The sequence below is a fragment of the Callospermophilus lateralis genome, chromosome 6, assembly GCF_048772815.1.
Source record: "Callospermophilus lateralis isolate mCalLat2 chromosome 6, mCalLat2.hap1, whole genome shotgun sequence".
Classification (NCBI taxonomy): domain Eukaryota; kingdom Metazoa; phylum Chordata; class Mammalia; order Rodentia; family Sciuridae; genus Callospermophilus; species Callospermophilus lateralis.
The window spans coordinates 116,435,780-116,457,658 of record NC_135310.1 but is presented as its reverse complement, the minus strand read 5'-3'; the positions used below and the strand labels follow the sequence as shown (position 1 = coordinate 116,457,658).

The following is a 21,879-nucleotide window of genomic DNA, read 5'->3' as shown; positions in this document are numbered from 1 at the left end:
TGACCTTGGTTAGTTCTCTTAACCTGTGCAGTTTTCTCATTTGTGGAATGCAGGTACTAATACCTCTATTAACTAAATTAGTTAATATATCTAAAAGTATTTATGAAGTATGGGCACAGAGTAATGCTTTGTGTTAGCATTCATTATTGTAATGATTACAGCTTAAGAAATCTCTTTTGTCATATCCACCTGCTTAAAACTGAGTTTGGACAAAATATTACATGTGGTATGATTCCACTTATAGTACTGTATATATGTCCATATATATGGCATTATTGAAGTGGCAAAATTATAGAAATAGAGGAAAGATCACTGGTTGACAGGATTGCCAGGGACCAAGAAAGAAGGAGGGAAGTGGTGGTTATGGCTGTAAAAGGTCAATTTGAAGGAGCCTTCTCATGTTGGAAATGTTGCATATCTTGATACATCTATATCAGTTTCCTGGTTGTGATATATTGTACTAGAGTTTTGTGAGATGTTACCATTGGAAAACTGGGTGAAGGAAGGGTGCGTCAAATCGTTATTGTTTCTTATAATTACATATGAACCTCAAAATAAATCATTTAATAATAAAAATAAAATGAGCTGGGAAGACTCCTTGTAGAGAGAAATTGGCAGTGAAAGCCATGTGTGTGTCTGAATAGACAGACCAATATGGGAGGAAAATTGAGCCATTTTACAAACTGACATTTTACAAGCTGTCTATGACCCTTATCGGGGGAAAATTGAACCAGCTGAGGTCAGAGAGGAGAAAGATAATTAGCACCTTTATTTCCATGAAAACCCATCAAACTGGTGGGTTTTTTGTTTGTTTGTTTGTTTGTTTTTTTGGATAAAGAGAAGAAGGTGAATGAGTAAATACTTACATACAGATGGTGGGCCTAATAGAAAAAAAATCATGGGGATGACAAATGTGAGCTAAATATCATCTGTTGACCTATATAATATTATAAGTCTTGAGCTGAGGTTGTAGCTCAGAGGTAGAGCACTTGCCTAGCATATATGAGGCACTGGGTTCGATTCTCAGCACCACATATAAATAAATAAGGGTCCATCAACAACTAAAATAAATAAATAAGTGTGTGTGTGTGTGTGTATTTATTTATTTATTTATTTATATTTTATATATATATATATATGGTCTTAAGTTCAGAGGGTACATTTTTTGACCTGTCCCTCTTCTACTCTTCTACTTCTTAATTACCTCTCCTCCCTAGAATTTAGCATTTTCATTTTTTATGTTTATAGGATTCCTTTTGTACATTGACATTGCACATACTGTGCTGTAGGTATATTTGTGTTCTGGATTGGTCTCTTTGAGGGGAGAGATCACTGCCTTAACTCAGTTTTTTGTTGTTGTTTGGTGTGTGTGTGTGTGTGTGTGTGTGTGTTTCAGGGGATGGAACCCAGGGCCTCAGGTGTGTTAGGCAAGTGTTACCACTGAGCTATATCTTCAACACTGCCTTATTCAATTTTGACTTGCCAGTTCAAAAACTCAGTGCCTGGCACATAGTAGGCACACAAGAAATAGTTAATGAAATGTTCTATGGCCCTGGATGTAGTGGTCATTAATCTAGAGGCCTGTAGAAATGAAACAGAGCAAATAAACTTGGAATATTATTGTATTGAATGAGATTTTGATTCTTTTTGCAAATGTGGGCTTTTCTGATGTGTTTTTTAATCTGATGAAATTTTCCCTTAGATTTGAAACAGAAGAATTCGAAAGAGTTGAGCAGTTTATCAATGAAAAGATGTCTTTTAGCAACTACTAACAACAGTGTACAATCAGCCAGAGGAGAAGGGTTATCAGAAAAAATCCAGGAGGCCATTGGAAAGAAAATAATTAGAGGAGTTATTTGCATGACCCTTTAAAATCAGTTTAGTTACAGAGAATGCCATCAGACTAAAAGAAAGAACTCATGAGTTAAAATAATAGAAGTTAGCTCATCTCCTAATACTTGCCTAAGTGTATCCACAGATCAAGTCACAGAAAAACCTTTCCTGATATCCCATATGTGTCAGACATGCAGTGGAGGCAGTTGGAGAAAGAGTATTCTTTCCCTCCCTACCAAGATATTGTAGGAACTGGATTGATTACACAGTACCTGCCCTTCTTCACCTGCCTATAGTTGTGGCATGTGGGCTTATTGGGTACCCACTGAAAGTTTTACAGTTCTGATGTATGATTAAAGATCTCCTTTCTTTAAAGTTGAACAATATTATTAATAAATATATTGAATACAGGATTTGGTACATCCCACAGGATAACTAACCAAGACTATTCAAAAAATGTGGGCTTTTTTTTTTTTTTAATTGGATGGATAGGTGGGTGGATGGATAGATGGAGACATACTGTTCCAGACTAAAAGAGACCTGTAAAGACATAAGAGCCAAGTATAACAATGAAACTTGATAGCATATACCTTTGAAAACATTGGGATAATTTGAATATGGACTGAATATTCGTTTGATTATTAGATGATGTTGGAGCATTACTCTTAATTTTCTTAAGTGAGATATTTTAGTCTTTTAGGGAAATGATCCTGTTAAATTACATGTGTATGTATTCCAGAATGAAATATTTTGGTGTTTGCAACTATTTTCAGATGGTTCACAAGGGAAAAATATGTAACTATCGGAGGGAGAATGTAAGGAATGTGGCAAAACATTAATAATTATTGAATGTGGATGGAGTGTACATAGGTGTTTATTATTCTGTATGTTTGAAATTTTTCAAAATAAAAAAATGGGCCTTGGCCCAGACCTGTAATTCCACTGCTTGGGAGGCTGAGGCAGTAGGATCACAAGTTTAAAGTCAGCCTAGGCAACTTAGGGTGGACCCTGTCTCAAAATAAAAAGGGCTGGGGATGTAGCTCAGTGGTAGAACCCATGCGTTCAATTCCCAGTACCAAAAACAAAACAAAGAAAGATGATTAAAGATTGAAGGATTGGGAGGATGCTAAGACTTGCAACAAGGCAAGGACTCCTCTCTGATGCTCCCATTCAGGTTTTCCTACTTGAATTCCTATATAACAGGAACCAGAAGGGAAGATGGGCTGTGAGGAAGTGAGAAATCTAATCCCAACCTTTAAAATATGCCTTTAGGGCACATGGGGTTCTTGTGTCCTGAAGGGCATAAATCATCATGACCCGTGACTTCTGTGTGTTCTGCTGCTCTTCAAGCTGACTTCCACTCAGAAAAGGCTCTGTTAGAAGGAGCTTCTGCATTGCTGTCATGAAGATCTAAATCAGATGATACTAGTTACCCCAAAGATTATTTCTGGTGCCTTGAGTTTTTGGAGCCTACAGAGAAAGGCAGAGAGCCCACAAATTCAGGTGCACTCTCAATAGAACTACTGACTAGGCCTCCATCTTCCCGCCTTGTATTCCCATTAGGGAGAAGAGTCAAAGGTCTGCTTTCAGTCTCCAAGGCAGAGATTATGGGGGAGAATTGAGCGTGCCCTCATCTCTCTAATAAGAATGGTGAGAACCATCAAAAATAATTTGGAGGTTGGGGAATGAGGTTGGATGAGAAGAAAGGAATTGTACTGCCCAGCAGGTTGTGAACAACTAACAAATGGTTATCATCTAGGACTTAGCACCCTACATATATTTCAAGTTAGATCCATCTCCATTCAAATGAAGATGGCATTCTATACAAAATTTTAATATTTGACTTCTAAAACCTTGTTCTCTATCCATGTAATGCTTTTCTTAACAGACTTGTTATTCCACAATTATTCTAGGGAAGGTAATTTCCTTGCAATCCCAGTCAAGGAAAGTGGGAAAAATTATTTTAATGGATAATGAGGGATTTTTCTGTCTTTGAAGTCTTTTGTGGCAGACAAAGAATAAAATTGCCAGGAGAGAATGAATCTAATCCCTGCATACACTCTGAAAGCAAAGCATGAGGAGAAATGCAAAGAAAAACTCAGTATACGACAGACTTTTTCGTCTCTTTCACAAGTTTTTCTAGTGAGAGGGTGATGCTTTTTATGGACAGAGGTTGTAGGAGCTTAAGCTCCTTTTAAATGGTCAAAGGGAGAGACTGGATTGATGTGTGAAGGTTCATTAATTATTGCTCTTACTGATGTTTGCACAGGCTGTTGGGATCACAAATGTCAATCTGTCAAGATTCTGTGATAGGTTCTAAAAAAACGGATTGAGTACCTCAAAAGCTGTCATATAGCCTGAGATTAAACAGATTCATCTTTCGTGAAATTAAGAAAAGGTGTGAGTGAAGGAAATAGAAGAAGACTTTCTTCTTTTTTGTTGCCTCTTTGCTTCTCCCACTCTCCTGTTTTATATTGAGTATTGACTTGTACAGAGGGCTAGGATCCTCCTTGAGATGTCAGCAGGCTACAGCCATGGTTAGTGGCCCAGGGTGTATGCACGCTGCCAGATGCACAGTGACAAGAGATTAGGAGAGATTGGGATTCAACTTTTGACAGGCTTGACACAATTTATTTGGAAATTTTCAGGAGAGAGCATGAGTAATAAAGACAAGAACAGTGACAGTAAGGAACAAATGTGAATTTCTGTCAGAGACAAAACAGAATTTTAAAAGAAGTAGCTGTGTTTGTTGTCTTCAGTCAAGCTTTCCAGTTAAAATGTGTTCCTAAATTGAAAGTCTTAACACTGCTTTCTGCAATTGACTAGGAAAGCACAATTAGAAGAATTTCTCTCATCAAAAGTTCATATATTTAAAAAATGATTGTTCTCGTTTCTGTCACCAATTAAGCAGTGATTATCTTAGGATCAAAGAAGCTGATAGGTAAACTACTTTTTCATAAGATTTGCCTACCTAATTTTATCACATGATCTCGATCAACTAGAAGATCTGATATGGTATCTTTGTCATTTCATTAAACATTGGCAAGAAAAAAAGGCAGGGGGTGCGGGGTTGGTGAATACCAAGGGCTATGAGCCTGGCATGGGAATGAGGCAGCTCTGCATGGGTATTCCCAGACTAGATTATGTTCTCAAGAGCAAGCATAGGGGTGGCAGGAGTAGGGGGGATGCTTTGTTGACTTTTTATGAAGGACCTTAATTAGAAGTCACTCTTAACTCCGGGGTGGAAACAGTTTCTAGCTTACCACTACAGATCCTCCTGCTGCTAATGAGCATGCTCCTTGCAAGGACTCGCTTCTTCTGACAGTTAAAGCTGTATGTAAGAGTTATTTCTGTTCACCTTTCTCTCCACATTTAACCCTTACTGGCCAAGTTCAAAGTATGCAAGTAGGCTAATTAGGTGTTCTCTGTCATTGTTCAGGAAACTGAAAATGCTTCAAGGTAATAGGAATAATATTTGTGAGCAAAAAGTAAGTAATCAAGGTGTAATTTATTCCGATATGGATAGTAGATGGTTCCTTTAATGTTAACCATGTTTAGATCTATTCTGATAGTCTTTCTAATTTATATAAAATTTATAATTGAATAGTTAAATTTTGTAGCTCATTATTATATAATTAGAATTCCTGCCCTGGACATCTGTTTCTTCTATTTAGGCAGCTCATCCCATTGCACAAGGTTTCATTAAGTAATTAGCCAAAGATATGCAAGTTTCTTCTGCAGATAAGATGATGATAATTCTGTAGACTACTATTTATTTCATTGGCTTCTATTAAAACATTAAGTTGATTTGTGATAAAATGTAAAAGAATGGGTTGCTTCACCAAAAAGTTATGTATAATGCAGTCACCATCCCAGATGGCTGCATTTTGAGAGTAGTATACAGTTTGAGGAACTTTATTCCCCTCCATCTTGTGTTTAGGGAGCACTAGAGGTCAGAAGGATTTCTTCCTGTCTAATAGACCTGTCAACAGTGAGGGAAGGATAAGTGGGCGTATTCCAGAGCTTAAGAGTTGAAGATCTCCTAACATCTGGAAAGAGTTTCCTGATTCTTAAACAAAAACACATTGTGTTAGACATTTTGTCTGTCTTGGTCTAGAATTGTTGAGGACTGCTTTTCATAGCTCAGACATTGTTTACATGCCTTTGATTGTAGACTTAAACATATGCCAGGAAACTGACTCAGAGGACCAACTAGGGCTCAATAGTGTTCCTTTAGGACAGCCAGTACAGTGCAACCAGAAACTGTAGGCAGCATCAGAAACCTCCCTTAGGACCCATTATTTCAGGAATTTCCCATGTGTATTGCCTACCAGAAGAGTAATTCAGTACTCTTTATATTAGTATGGAATGGATAAAGGAAATTTTTGACAAAAAATCATGTGGATGTATTCCCTTAGCATTGTTGTTGATAATTTGTTGGATCAGATAAAGTAGGAACTTAAGACTGGACAGGCCTCTTAACTCTTGGGGATTCCATCAAAGCAGAGTGTTCAGTGGTGATTATGATTACATAAATATGAATTCTGTGTCCTAGTCATAGGAATCAAACAGTAATTTTTTTCACATATCCTTATTTTAAAAATCATTAGCTTTGGATAACATTGCCAGCAGTGTAGGGTTTTATTCCTTTTCTTTAATTCCCCACCCCTGCTTTATTATCACCTGAAATTAAGTCGTCATCTTTTTGGTGCAGAGATTTCCTTTAGAAATGGGAATGGGTGCTCTGCAGGTAGTCAGCACATTTGACAGTTTGGGCTAGACTCTTGGAAAGAACTTGGAATGTGAACTTTGCATTTCTGAACACACACTCATTTCTATCAGAAGGATGAATGAGAGTCTCAAGGTCTGAGTAGTCCTCTTATGTTATAGGCATGCTGGCATCATGCTATAGCCCTCCAGATTTTAATAATATTATAATGAAAAGTTTTCAACGACCTTTTCCTTGTGTGTATCCTCACCCAGGTTGGAGGATAATTTCTTACAAGGATGCTTCAAATTTAGGTCTGTCTTAGAATTGACCTTTTTGTTGTTTGGAGGGTTTTTTACTCTAGAATTTTTCATCTTGTTATCCCCCTCCCCCAAATAAGTATATCTAAATAAGGCTATTAATACAAATAGTGCCATTTCTGGCTTGTGAAGAATTACCCCCACGAGAACAATGTGGCACATACAAGGTGAATTCCTTTTGTCTAGCTGCTTTGTAATGATTTACATTTAGATTGTTGTTTGTTGCTCTTGTAGAAGCATGGGAGGGGCCTGGCATGTCTGACTGCCTCAGTCACCACACTGACTGGGTCTGGACAGCTTCTCTCAGCAGAGCTGGGAAATAGGCTGAACTTGCTTTCAATTGTTTTCATCAAATGCCTTATTTAGTTGGTTTGTGTTGGGGGAAAATGTCATGTAGGACTGGAAGAATTAAATGAGATGAAAAATGAAGTTTGCAGTTGCTTAGAATGGTGCAGGGCCTTTGTATGCAAGTCACCAGGTGGTAGAGCTGGGGCTGTGAGCACACTGTACCCTATTCCTGTCAGAGCCAGCAGATGATCTTGGGTGAAGTACAACATCCTTCTCACACAGAAGGAGGCTGGGGAAAGGTATACTGATGGCCTTCACTGAAATACATCCAACATGCTGCAACTCTTCACTTGAACCCCTTTAAGTAGAAGATCAGAACTGCCTAGGAGAAGATCCAATCATTCAAGAAATGCTTGTTGAGTTGTAGGAAGGATGGCACACAGCAAAGTAGGTGAAATTTCTTGTTTTTTCCAAGAGTTTCCATTCTCCTAGGAGATCATGTTAAAGGATAAGTGCTGTGGGGGAACATAAGTCAGGAAAAGGGAGGAGATTAAGTGCTAGGGAAGGGGAACAGGATAATCAAGATCGGAGGAAATCTTTATTGGAAATAAAGCAAAGGCTTAAAGGAGATGAGATCCTCTATACACATGAGTGAAGCATGTTCTCCACAGAGGGAACAAAAGGTGTAAAGATCCAGAGGTAGGTAATAGTCAGAAGGCAAATGTAGATGGAACAAAGGAAAAAAGCAGCAAGAGATGAGGTGAGAGAGATGGACAGGTAAATCATGCAGGGCCTTTTGAGAATCATGGCAAGTATTTGTTGGACTTGGACTCTGTGGAGGGGAGCTATTAGAGGGTTTTGAGCAGGGAAGTGTTGTGATTCTAAACTAAGATCACTTGGCTGCTATGTGGGAAGTAGATTTGGGGAGCTTAAAGGGATGAGCAGGGAGATCAGTTAAGACACTGTTGTTTTAAGCTGGACAAGATAAGGATGACTTAGACCATGGTAGGGTGATGGAGAGGTAAGAAGTAGTGGGATATGGATTATTTTGAAGAAAACCATTTAGGAGAATCCCTTCCAAACCACTTTGGATCCTTGGCAAGAGGTGCATCCTCAGTATGCACCAGCAACTATTGTAGGAGTACAGAGCCCCAAGTGCTGCCCCCCTTTTGAAATCAAGAGTTATTTACAGCTTGCCTATGACATGAACTTTGTTGTATTTTAGTTACTTTTTTGAGATTGCATAAGATACAAATTGTCATACACTATACCTCTCTCACCTTTCATTTTGACACAGGCCCAGGTTATGGTGCCAAGTGCTGCCTTCTGTAACCACCCACAGTGGAAGCCATGGGATAGCTTGTTTGTGAATAGGTACTTTTTTACTCTGAATATTAATTGGACTTATTTTTGGTATTAGAGCCAGATTCTTACATGTTTAGGAATAGAAATGTGAAGAAACTTTACTAGAAAAGATTAAATCTCCCATTAAACACTGACTTTCAGTATGGAATTATGCTAAGTATAGGAATATAAAGATACATTAGAACCCAAGACACACTGGCACACCCTGTAATACCAGCTACTCGGAAGGCTGAGGCGAAGGACTGCAGATTAAACGCCAGCCTCCACAGTTTAGCGAGGCTTTTCTCTAAATAAAATATAAAATAAGGCTGGGGATGTGGCTCAGTGGTTAAGTGTCCCTGGGTTCAATCCCAATACCAAATAAATAAATTAATTAAATTTTTAAAAAATGGTTGGGTGGGGGATGTAACTCAATAATAGAATGCTTTTGGGTCCAATTCCCAGTACTACCACCACCAAATAAATACCCAAGAAGAGGGAAACCACTTATACAAGTAATAACCATGTGGGCTCCAATTGAAGAAGGTACAAAGAGAGGATCCCATTTCTAGCTAGAATAGTCTTATCATGAAAACTTAGCTATTTTGAACAATAGCAGCAACGTAGAACTGATTTTTGTTGAGCCACCCCTACCACCCTCTCCAACTCAAGCCTGGTTTGTTAGAAGTCAGCCCCAAAGGTACATGCTTGTCTTGGTTTGTACAGTATAAACCAGGCAAGTAAAACTGGCTCTCTTGTTCACACAGGTCCAGTTTCTTCCTGGACAGGGGTAGAAGTCTGATCTAAAGCATGCTTGGCAGTACAGTAATCAGTTGTGCTTGCCAGGACAAGCACTAATCCTGATCCCCAAATATGTGTTGTTTTGGTCAGATTCACAGTCTGAGAATGAGGCTTCGCCAGTGAAACGGCCACGACTACTGGACAGTACTGAACGGTCTGAGGAAACCAGCCGATCTAAACAGAAGAGCCGACGCCGGTGCTTCCAGTGCCAAACCAAACTGGAGCTGGTACAGCAAGAATTGGGATCGTGTCGCTGTGGTAAGATCTCCCCCAGTGGCATGATAGAGACCAATTACCCTAAGCGGCTGAAGTACCTCTCTGCAAGCTGTAGGGGTAGAGCTTGAGAAATCAGTGCAGGGTTCTGGCTTCTAAATGTCCTTCATTTCATCTCATGCATACAAAGAAGACAAAAGCATCTCCAACTATTCTTAGACATATTGAGTTACATTTTCACTGCTCAGTGCTTTCAGCTTCTCCTCACCACTTAACACTGGTTCCTTCCCATTCCTGACTTTAGAAATTAACCTAATGAGCAGAAGTCTGGGATTTGTACCATAAAATTTGAATGAGTGTGTTACTATTTTTGATAAATGGAAAAATCTCTTTCCATATCACTTTTTTAAATGTTTTTATTAGTACATTATAGTTACGCATAATATTGGGGCTCATTTTGGCATAGTCATACATGCATGGAATATAATTTGCTCCACTTCAGTCCCGAGTACTTCCTCTTTCCCTCCAATATTCCTTTTATATCAAGATTTGATTAGAAAAAAAATTTTTTTGAACCTTAGTTCATTCAGCAAATTAACACCTTGAAGTAGCCCGAAATTAATTCTCCAGTGTAATACCATCTCTGAGGATTGCTGTACAGGGATGCATTTTTTGAAACTTTGTATTTACTCACAGTGGAACAAAACTTAGACCAATTTTTCATCTTCTCTTAATCACATACATCATGTGACATGAGGTTAAAATTGTGTAGCTGAATTATTCTAGGCTAGCTTGTTCCTGTTTTTATATTCTGATCTTAAAAGTATAGTTTTATCATATGTATATATTGTATTGATATTGGCCTATGGAACAGACCTATCATCAGGCAGACTTCCAGCCTTGTTGTAGCTTCTGAGAATATATTTCATCCCAAGAAGTTAACTTTGGAATTCCCCCCTTCACCTCTGGAATACATAGATAGCCTACAAGTATTATTGCTGGTAGTGAGGACTAGGTCGTAGTTCACTCAGCAATTATAACGTGGTATCACCTGGAAGTTCTCTATCTTCTGAAGATAGTCTTTTCTATTCCTATTTCTCAATTATCTGCCCTTTTGGAAATGCACGGGCAGGAGGTGTATTAGCTTCTCATGAAAATTGTTTGTACACCTACTCTGTTTGTTACATACTCTGTTAAGTATATATTCAGTTGCAGGAGCAGGGAACAATTATGAAAGATCCAGAGACTTTTTTTAAAGGATATTCAGTGTGTTATTAAAAGTTTATTAAATAGTATAAAGAAGAGGGTTAAGATGGGAGTGGAGCTGAGATTGTAGCTTAACGGTAGAACACTTGCCTAGCACATGTGGTGGGGGCCGTTGGGTTTGTTCCTCAGCACCACATAAAAATAAATGAATGGAATAAAGGTATTGTGTCCAGCTACAGCTAAAAAATACATATTAAAAAAAAAAGATAGGTGATGGGGGCAGAGACTGTGTGTTTATGCATTTGGTATGGTCCAGGTGAGACCAGAATCTTATTCATGGCTATGTGTGGATCAGCTCTTCCAGGTAATATTAAATTCATAGATCAGGGATACTGTGGTTAGCCAAAGAAGCTTTGGGGTCTGATGGCTAATCAACTTTGTCCCATGTTGAACAGTCTGTCTAATTCTTTAAGGTTTGCAGATTCTTATTTCTGTGTTCATGTGAACGATTGGAAAGTTTCTGCAATTCACTATTAGCAATATGGTGAAGCCTACCTGGCCATTTTGCCTGTTGCCTTTATAACATAGGCCTTTGGTTGTTCTTCAGTTAGAATTGTGGATTTCTCCTGAACCTATGTTCTCTCCTTCCTCCTCCACCAACTGCTCTTTCTTCCCTTTTTTTTTTTTTGGTGGGGGGTGCTATGGGTAGGCAGTGCTGGAGATTAAACCCAGAGCCTTGCACATGCTAGGAAGCACTCTACTACTCACTGGTCTACATCCCTAACCCTTTTTTTAAAATTTTTATTTTGAGACAGGGTCTTTCTAAGTTGCCCTGGCTGGTTTTGAATTTGTAGTCCTCCAGCCTCAACTTCCTAAGTAACAGGGATTATAGGAATGCTCTTGTTTCCTTCTTGAAAGTAACTGAATTTGCCATAGCAGATCAAGCAATTAGTCACTCAGACACATTGTCTTGTCTTCTGTGTGCTAATGATCCCTCTTGTCAGGCAGCTGGTAGAATTGGTAGAATTCACAATTTAGTGATGAGATTCAGAGATAGATTCAAGTCTCCCAGTTTCCCCTTCAATTTTGATGAAACTACCTAATTTCCTAAGGTCTTATTAATACCTAGCTGAAGAAAATCCAGAAACACCTGTTAGGTGTTTCACGCCCCGAGTGAACCCTGTGAAGCCAGCCTATCTATTACGCTTTTCACCCTTCTGGGCAGGAGATTGAGTCTCTAGTGCCTACTGGGTTTGCCCTGGGCTTCCATTCTTTTTTTTGTTTTGTTTTTTTTGTTTTTTTTTTTTGTTATCTAACTTTATAGTCCCTTATCTTTGCCCAATTCTGAGATCCTCCTTATGGGGTAGATTTGACTTTTTTGTTGGGGTGATAAAACCAGAGCTTTCTACAGTCCCTTCAGATAAACCCTTTCTAGAGGAACCTGAAAGTTGAGTTTGGTCTAACAAGAACCATATACTATGTACCCAGAAAAATGACTGAGTCAGCTGCCATATGTTAAATGATGAAGGACAAAGATGGGAACATACACAACTGTCTTTGACAAATAGTTTTTGTGTTCCTCTCGTCTGTCTGCTTGGATCTCTTTAGGAAAGGGTGAGTTGTATGGTTATTTCCTTGAGGATGCATGGAGTGTTGGAGAGATGTTTAACTGCCCTGAAAGGTTTTGGAGGGGGGAAAAACACAGTAATTTACTACTGAAATTGAAGACTCAGAAAGGTAGTTTGAACTCAAACAGAACACTTCTTCACTGCAGAAAATCTTTTTTTATATGTATTCGCAATCTTTTCTTCCATTCCCTTTCCACTCTGTACAGGTTATTAACTGCTGACAAGAAATTCACATCTCATAAATAATGCTTAAGAGCCATTGCTATATAAATTGAATGTGTTATGAATTGTGATGGGCCTTTTTGTAGCATTCCATGCCTAGAGCAGGAAGAACAGAGGATGTCATTTTCATTAATTTCTAATGAGGTGCCAATTAAAGGCAGGGAAGATGCTCCAAAGGGAAGAGTGGCCAAGCTCCCCTGAATCCTCCGCCTCGGGGCTGTCATCCAAACACTGCCAGTGAAACCTTCTCTAAAAATTCCATTAAATTACAGTCTCATCGAGAGCACACACAGACACATTCAGCTTGCCTTTGATCTTCAAAAGAGCAATTTGTAAGGCGAGTTCTGAGCCTTCTCACATAGGGAACGGCTATAGGTGATAGGAATTTTTAATTGCCAAGGCACTCCATGGGCTTTCAATAAGAAGGTGAATTCTGAAGATGAATTCTCCTCTGCTTCGCTGTGACTAGATAACCTTTAAATCAACAACACCAAAGTAACACCCTTTTCCTGTGAAAGCTTTCAGGGTGCCAATTAGAAAAGGCATGTGGCAAGGCTGGGATGATAGTCTGCATCCTAGAGCATCTTCATTGGTTTAACTTCTCAAGATAGAAAACAGTTGCATCAAATGGATTTACTTGTTTCATTTTCTACTCAGTAGGCAAATTGATCAGCTCATTCTTTGTTGCAAGAGTCTTGTCTCCTGAAATGCCACATACAGGATGTTATTCTGAAACCTGGCCATCTTTATCATATCTGGGCCACATCACAGCCATGTGAATGCTGTCTTCTGTAAGCAGATCTTGTGTGATACACAGCATGGCTTTTAATCTCTGTGCATTGCTTCTCAGAAGCACACTGTTAATTTTTAAATACCAGTCTAAGAGTTTGCATAAGTTTTTACATGTTTTCAACTGGTAGTGACTTAACAAACTGTAAGTGGATATGTTTTCCTTTGAGGCATAGTGCTTTTACTAACCTCATGAGTAATCTGACTTTATTGTTTGCAAAGTAAGTTTTTTTAACTGATTTTTTATGACATTGGAATGCATTACAATTCATATTACACATATAGAGCACATTTTTCATATCTCTGGTTGTATATAAAGTACATTTACACCAATTTGTGTCTTCATACATGTACTTCAGATAATGATGTTCATCACATTCCACCATCATTTCTAACCCCACGCCTCCTCCCTTACCCTCCCACCCCTCTTCCCTATCTAGAGTTCATCTATTCCTCCCATGCTCCCTCTCTCTATTCCACTATGAATCAGCCTCCTTATATCAGAGAAGACATTCGGCATTTGTTTTGGGGGGATTGCTTAAATTCACTTAGTGTTATCTTCTTCAGCGCCATCCATTTACCTGCAAATGCCATGATTTTATTCTTTTTTATTGCTGAATAATATTCCATTGTGTATATATGCCACATTTTTTAATCCATTCATCTACTGAAGGGCATCTGGGTTGGTTCCACACTTTAGCTATTGTGAATTGTGCTGCTATAAATATTGATGAGGCTGTGTCCCTATAGTATGCTGTTTTTAAGTCTTTTGGGTATAGACTGAGGAGAGAGGGATAGCTGGGTCAAATGGTGGTTCCATTCCTGGTTTTCCAAGGAATCTCCATACTGTTTTCCATATTGACTGCACCAATTTGTAGTCCCACCAGCAATATATGAGTGTGCCCTTTCCCCCACAGCCTCACCAACACTTAATGTTGTTTGTCATCATAATAGCTGCCATTCTGACAGGAATGAGATGAAATCTTACAGTAGTTTTGATTTGCATTTCTCTAATTGCTAGAGGTGATGAAAATTTTTTCATATATTTGTTGATTAATTGTATATCCTCTTCGGAGAAGTGTCTGTTCAGGTCCTTGGCCCATTTATTGATTGGGTTATTTGGGATTTTTTTTTTTTTGGTGTTTAGCTTTTTTTTTTTGAAATCGTTGATAGACAGTTATTCATCCATTCATTCATTTATACATGGTGCTGAGAATCGAACCCAGTGCCTCACACATGCCAGGCAAGTGTGCTTCCACTGAGCCCCAGCCCCAGACCAGGTATTTAGCTTTTTGAGTTATTTTTATATACCCTAGAGATTAATGCTCTATCTGATGTGTGAGGGGTAAAAATTTGCTCCCACAATGTAGGCTCTCTATTCACTTCACAGATTGTTTCTTTTAAAAAAAAAAAAAAAACAATTTTTTTTTTTTTTTTTAAGTTTTAGGCGAACACAATATCTTTATTTTGTTTCTATGTGGTGCTGAGAATCGAACCCAGTGCCTCATGCATGCTAGGCAAGCGCGCTACCACTTGAGCCACATCCCCAGCCCCCAGATTGTTTCTTTTGCTGAGAAGAAACTTTTTAGTTTGAATCCATCTCATTTATTCATTCTTGATCTTCAAAGTAAGTTTTCTATTCACTTTAGAAACCCAGTGATTCTTATAGCTGGGGCCTCTAGCCTAGTGTATTGTCTTCAAATGCTTCAGTGGTCATTTCTGCCCTGTGGTTCACTGTTAAACCAATTCAGAAAGCATTTATTGCAATGACTATGCATAAAACATTTTTATAAGTTTTTTAGGAAATATAGGAGCTAAAAATACAGAATCTAGGAGCTCACAGTCTAGGTTAACTTGATAGGCATCCAAGCCAGGGAACCTGCCTGGGTCCTTGCTGGCTGGATTTAACTGCCTGCCCATGTAAGAAATGATGTCCAAAGGAAAAATTAATTTTATACAGTTTGATCAAACTGGAGTGAAGCAGCTAGATTGTTTCTCTCCCAGCTCTACAGAAACATGTACAATTTGTAAAACACAAAAGCCAGGAGATGTACACATACCTATATTTAGCTAGGCTGTGCTAGCTGTAGAACGTATCAGTGTCCAAGTCAGGAGTTAGTTCTTTCAGGTTTCATTCTCAGCATGAGGAAGTTCTAGAGCTCTCTGCTTCACCTAGAGGATGTGTTAGAACATACATTGCTGGGCCTCACTCTCAGAGGTACTGATTCAAGTACAAAGTTATGATCATAATGCTGGTCTGAGGATCATACTTTGAAAACCATGGTTTTAGGCAGTTCTCACTTCTTGAAAGTTTTTTTTTTTCCCCTTTCTATTTTTAAGTAAATGAGTCCTACTCTGTTGAGTCAAAAAAGGTCCTCAGGCATTGTTTTCAACTTTTTATTTGGAAATAAATCTTTTCCCCCTGTACCATTTGAGAGTTAGTTGCAAACATCATGGCCCTTTATCTCTATAAACTTCAGTAAATGTTTCCTAAGAATAGGGATATTATTTTATAAAACCACAGCAGCATAGTTATTAACTTTAGTAAATTAATAACTGATATAATACTTTTTCCAAATCTTTTATCTGTATTCCAGTTTTATCAGTGGATCTAACAGTGTCCTTTATAAATACATTTTCCTCCCTTCAGTTTTAGGTTCCAGGCCATGATCAGTGTTATATTTAATTGTCACGTGTTTTTGGACTCTTAATCTAGAACATTTTCATGGCCATTCTATGTTTAATGATACTGGCATTTCAAAAAGAACATAGCCCTCTGTTCCTCTCACATATACCTTTCCACGCTGTTTTTGTTTTTTTGTTTTTTAATAGAGCATTCCTCATTTTGGGTTTGTTGTATCTTTCTTCATTACTAGATTCAGGTTACATATTCTCAGCCAACTACAGTACTATATAAGTGATATGTGTTCTTCTGAGGGCCTTACATTGGGAGGCACAGATGTCTATCAGCTCCTCAGTTGATGTTAACTCTGATTCACCCAGTCAGGGTATTATCCTATTTTTCTACTGGTTTTCCCCTTGTGCCTAACAAGCAGTCTGTGGCAAACATGGTATGGATATGTAAATGCTCTCCTATCAGCAAAAATTTCCTCTGATTCAGCATCTGTTGATGATTCTTGCTTAAACCAATCTTACTATGATGTTTGCAGAATGATGATTTGCTTACTGTTGTATTCCTTCTACAGTTATCATATTCTTACGAAAGTAAAGTTGCTTCCCTTCCCTCATTTATTTTTTTACTGGTATCACCTCTTACCTTTTTCAGTACTAAATTATTTTGGTGTTCTCATTACCCAGATTTAGCCAAGTTGAAGTTCCATCAAGCTAGTTCCTGTGTTCTTGTGACATACTCCTCTTTGCGGGGGGTGGGCATGTGGGGAGCAATTTCTACCTCTCTTGCATAAGAAGTATATTACAGGTACCTCTTGTATTTACTTTTTTTCAATCTTGGAATTAACCACTTCTCCAAGGATCCCTAAGATGATTTTAATATGCTGTCAAGTAGAGATTTGCTGTGTCTGAAAGGAAGGCACACACATACATCTATCATAAGACTTTTACTAAGGTACAAGCCATATATTATAGAAATATGGGAAGGGAGGACTGGGGATGTGGCTCAGCAGTAGAATGCTTGCCTAGCATGTGAGAGGCACTGGGTTCAATCAACAGTAAGACATAAAAATAAATAAAAAAAGGTATTGTGTCCATCAACAGAATTCAAAAAAAGAATATGGGGAGGGACAGATTAATTCCAACTGAAAGACCCTAAACAGGCTTCTACAGTTGTGGCTTTAAAGGAAAAATGGTGTGACTTCAATGTAGTAAAAAGCAAATTCTTGGGCAAAACTGGTGACCAGAAATGACCTATGTGCAGCCACATGGGGCCTTGGCATCAAGTGAGGAGGGACCACTAGAAAAGGAGGAAAAGGTTCTGGGTTCCAGGCTGAGGAATGTGGATGTTGGTTTACAGTGAGAAGCCATTAGTGGTTTGGATATGGTCAACTTTTTTTTTTTTAAACTAAACACACAGGAAAGTCAAGGAGGCTATTGAATAGTTGTTGGGATTAATACAAGCTGACTGTAGTGAAAAGGTATATATATGTCACAGCTGTCACTGCCACTATAGGGGCCTGCACACTGAATGAACAAATAGTGATGTCCTAAGGTCCAGAGTGGGGCAAGGAACTGTAGTGATTAGTAAGTATGTAGGGATATGAAACTACCAAGTTCATCCATTTCACAAGGCTCAAAAAACCAGCCCATGTTTCCGTACTTTTATTTTATTTATTTATTTTTTTAAGTTTCTTTTTTTTTTTTTTTTAATTTTTCTCTTCCTGACTTTCTTGCATTGTCTTTCACCCTTCCTCTTTTTTTTTTTTTTTTTTTTTTGAGAGAGAGGGAGAATTTTTTTTTTTTTTTTTTTTTTAAGTTTTCGGCGGACACAACATCTTTGTTTGTATGTGGTGCTAAGGATGGAACCTGGGCCGCACGCATGCCAGGCGAGCGCGCTACCGCTTGAGCCACATCCCCAGCCCTGTACTTTTATTTTAATTCCTTTCCAAGTGTGAACCTGTCAGGAATGTTTGGCATTCTATCTTATGTCTCTAAAATAAAGTGAGGTCCTATGTTCTTAGGAAAAATCCTTATGCTGCATAGAGTTCTAGTCTGAATTCATTAGAAAACGTTGCCGCTCAGGGAAATACCTAAGATCCTTTATCATGACCCAAACTGGTTTGGCTGCTGGGTGTTGTCACAGTTGCCATGGAGTGTAAAATCTCTGGTTTGCCTTGTGTTTGTTTGGAGATAATGTGGTTATAAGACCCAGCCCTTTAGGAGCTCCTGCATCTTTCTTGTTTATTCATTTTTTAAAAATTGAGATACAATATTTGCACATCTTTATGGGGTACAGTATGATAATTTGATATGTGGATACCATGTGTAATGATCAAATGAGGTTAATAAGCACTTTCATCTTCTCAAACATTAATCTCTTTTATGTTCTGAGAACTTTTATACTCTTCTACTTAACTCAAAATATGTCACAGATTGTTGTAATTGGTAATGACCCTACTGTGCTATAGAAAACCCAAACTCATTCCTCTTCTCTGTATTCTATGAGATTGACTTGTTAGTTTTCACAAATGAGTGAGAACTTGTGGCATTTCTGTGTTGCAGACAATTTATGTATTTATTTATTTTACTTGTTTAAATACTTTCATTAGTGCATTATAGTTATACATAATAGTTGGGTTAATTTTTACATAATCATATTTGCATGAAATTTACTTTATTTGATTCCCCAGTGGGGGACCCCCCCAGTTTCCCTTCCCTCCTCTCTCCCCTCATCCCTCTTTCTCTGCTGATCTTCCTTCTACTTATTGATTGGTTTGTTTACTTATTTACTTATTTTAATTGGTGCTTTATAGATATAAAGATAGAATTCATGTATTTATACATGCACATAACCACATTTCCTCCACTTTCCTGTCTTTCCTCTCTCCCCTTCAATCTCCTTCTTATTCTCCATGATTTCTCCTTTGTCTTTATGATATCTGACACCACCTGCCTTTTTAAAAAAATATTCTTTTTAGTTATTGTTGGATACAATACCTCTACTCTATTTGTTCATTTTTATGTGGTGCTTAGGATTGAACCCTGCACCTCGAGCGTGCTAGGCAAGCGCTCTACTGTTGAGCCACACCCCCAGCCCCCTCCACCTGCCTTTTTATCCTCTTACTTTGCTCTAGCTTCTGCATATGAGAAAAAATGTTGACACTTATTTCACTTAGCATGATGTTCTCCAGTTCCATCTATTTACCAGTAAATGTGATAATTTCATTTTTTATGGCTAAATGAAACTCTATTGTGTATGTATACCACATTTTCTTAATATGTTCATCTATTTAATGGTCACCTGGACTGGTTCCATAACTTGGTTATTGTGAATTAGGCTGCTGTAAACATTGATTTGGCTGTATCACTGTAGTATGATAATTTTAGTTCTTTTATATATAAAAGTATCAAGGAGTGGGATAACTGGATCATATGATGGTTTCATTCCTAGTTTTTTGAGGAATTTCCAGACTGCTTTGCTGGATGGTTGTACTAATTTGCAGTCTCACCAGTAATGTATGAGTATACCTTTTCCCCCACAACTTCACCAGAATTTAATATTATTTGTATTGTTGATTATTAACAACACTCTGACTGGAGTGAGATGAAATTTTGGTGTAACAAAAACAGCATGGTATTGGCATCAAAATAGACATGAATACCAGTAGAATAGAAAACACAGAGACAAAGCCACTTAGTTAGAATTCTCTAATAAAGTTGCTAGAAAATATATTTTGGAGAAAAGTTGGGCTTTTTTAACAAATGGTTCATGAAAACTGGATTTCCTATGTAGAAGAATAAAACTAGATCCCTGTCTATTGCCCTACACAAAAGTCAAATCAAAGAAATTTTACCAGAAACTTTACAACTGCTAGAAGAATACATAGGGTCAATACTATTATCAGATAGGTACAGCCACCAACTTTCTGAACTAGACACCTAAAGTTCAAGAAATAAAATCAAGAATCAATAAATGAGATGCTATCAAATTAAAAAGCTTCTGTACAGCAAAGGAAATAAGAGTTGAAGAGAGAGCCTACGGAATGGGAGAAAATCTTTGCCAGCTGTTCTCTGACAAGGATGAATAATCAGAATATATAAAGAAAAAATCTTAACACCAAACAAACAAACAAACAAACAAAAAACAACCCAATCAATGGGGGGGGGGGCGCTAAACAGACATTGCTCAAAAGAAGAAACACAAATGACCAACAAGTATATGAAAAAATGTTCAACATCCTTAACAGCTCCGTTTTTTATGCTGATCCTGCTGATGAAAGGCTCAAATTTCTCCCATACTCCTTAGATAGCAGCTAGGTTTGTATGCTTCTTGAGGTGCAAGAAAAAGCAAACCAAATAAAAACAACAGCAACAAGAAATCCTGTGATAGGAGTTGCTGTATGTGAGAGACCCCAGGGTAATTGGAAATCTTGAGGCAAATTCTGAGAAAAATTTCTCCCTTTACTATTTTTTTCCTTTTATTCTCACTGTATTTTTATCTAAACATGAGTATGATGCTTATTTTCCCCATTTAATCTTTAATGTGTAAGTGTCCTAGACTAAAACCAATTAGATTACTTCCTCTGCTGCTTGTCTATAATTTCAAGTTGAGGTGTTAGAGCAAAACAAATCTTTTACTGAACATGAACTCCCATGTACTTAGCCCATTAGAGCAGTCTTAGAAATCCAGCCTACTGTATGTCATTGACAGGGCTTTGACAGGTCTGTAAAGACATGACAGAAACATGGAGAGTCCCCTCACCCCCAAGCAAAGGAGCATCAAAGGCGAAGCTCCTAAAATACACAATGTGCAGAACTCTCTGCTGCAGCCTATGTTATAGACCACCCCTCTTCTACTGTCCCATGAAGTGAAATAGTTTCCATCTCAGTTTCAGAATTGCACCTGCTTTTGCGGTTCAATTTGACCATCGACAGCCACACTATATTTTATCAAATATTTGAATAGGTTACCTTGCTTAACAGTATTTTTATGGGGAAAAATGGATTATTGTGAAGTGAAATAAAAATATGCTTTTAAATTTGTTTCAGTAGTAAATAGTTTTGGTTGTTTCTTTGCCCAGCAAGGTTGTCTTTTGCTATTAAAGATGATTTAGTGATAGGTTTTTCACAGTTGTACCCTCCTATAACACCTTACCAGATTTTAATAGCTATAGTTGAGGGAAATATTCTAAGAAAAACTTTCTCATGTTCAAATATGTTCTTCACAAATGGATGATTTAGCCTGTGGTAAGCTACCATGTGGCCTATATAAAGTCGACAGAACTATTTTAAAGAGTTTTACTATTCCGTCAGTGCATTTCTGTTTACAGTTGAAGCATTTTCTTCATAGTCCTATGTCTCATGTCTGTTTAGCTAAAGTGGGGAACGCCTGCAACTTGAGAGTGCTTTCTTCGCTTCAAGTCAGCATTCTAACAGAAACCCAAGATGCTATCCTGGGCTGTTCTAACAGCTTTCATCTGGAGATGATGAAAGCAAACCATAATGAGAAGTGTTTTGTTTGAATTAAATGCAAAATCACAAAAGTATGTGGGTAGGTAGAATCACATAATAGCAAACTTAGAAGGAGCCTTAGCAATCATTTAATCCAATTCCTTATTGTTTCGCTGGGGATTGAACCCAGGGCCTTGAACATGCTAGGTAAGCACTCTGCCACTGAGCTATCCCAGCCTTTTTTTTAAAAAAAATAAAGAAACTGGGACTAGAAAGGTGGTCATTTCTTCAGATCACAACCCTATACTAAGAAGTTGTATTCCAGAAGCTTTGACCTAAAATTCACAGCTCGCTAAGGACTTTCTAGCTGATGTGTGCCTGGTATGGCAGTGCCTACTCCTCCTTCCAGTGTAAGTGCAGGCCCGCTAACTGCACCTTCCTA

At 38.1% G+C, this 21,879-nt stretch overlaps 1 protein-coding gene across 2 annotated transcripts in view; it reads left to right on the top strand.

Moving 5' to 3' along the window:
* Positions 1-21,879, top strand: part of Zfand3 (zinc finger AN1-type containing 3) — a 336,281-nt gene that overhangs the window by 293,984 nt on the left and 20,418 nt on the right. For both annotated transcript variants that reach the window (XM_076858780.1, XM_076858779.1), the window contains one exon: positions 9,385-9,552. In XM_076858780.1, coding sequence (XP_076714895.1) covers positions 9,385-9,552 — 168 coding nt within the window. The remainder of the gene's footprint in view (positions 1-9,384; positions 9,553-21,879) is intronic.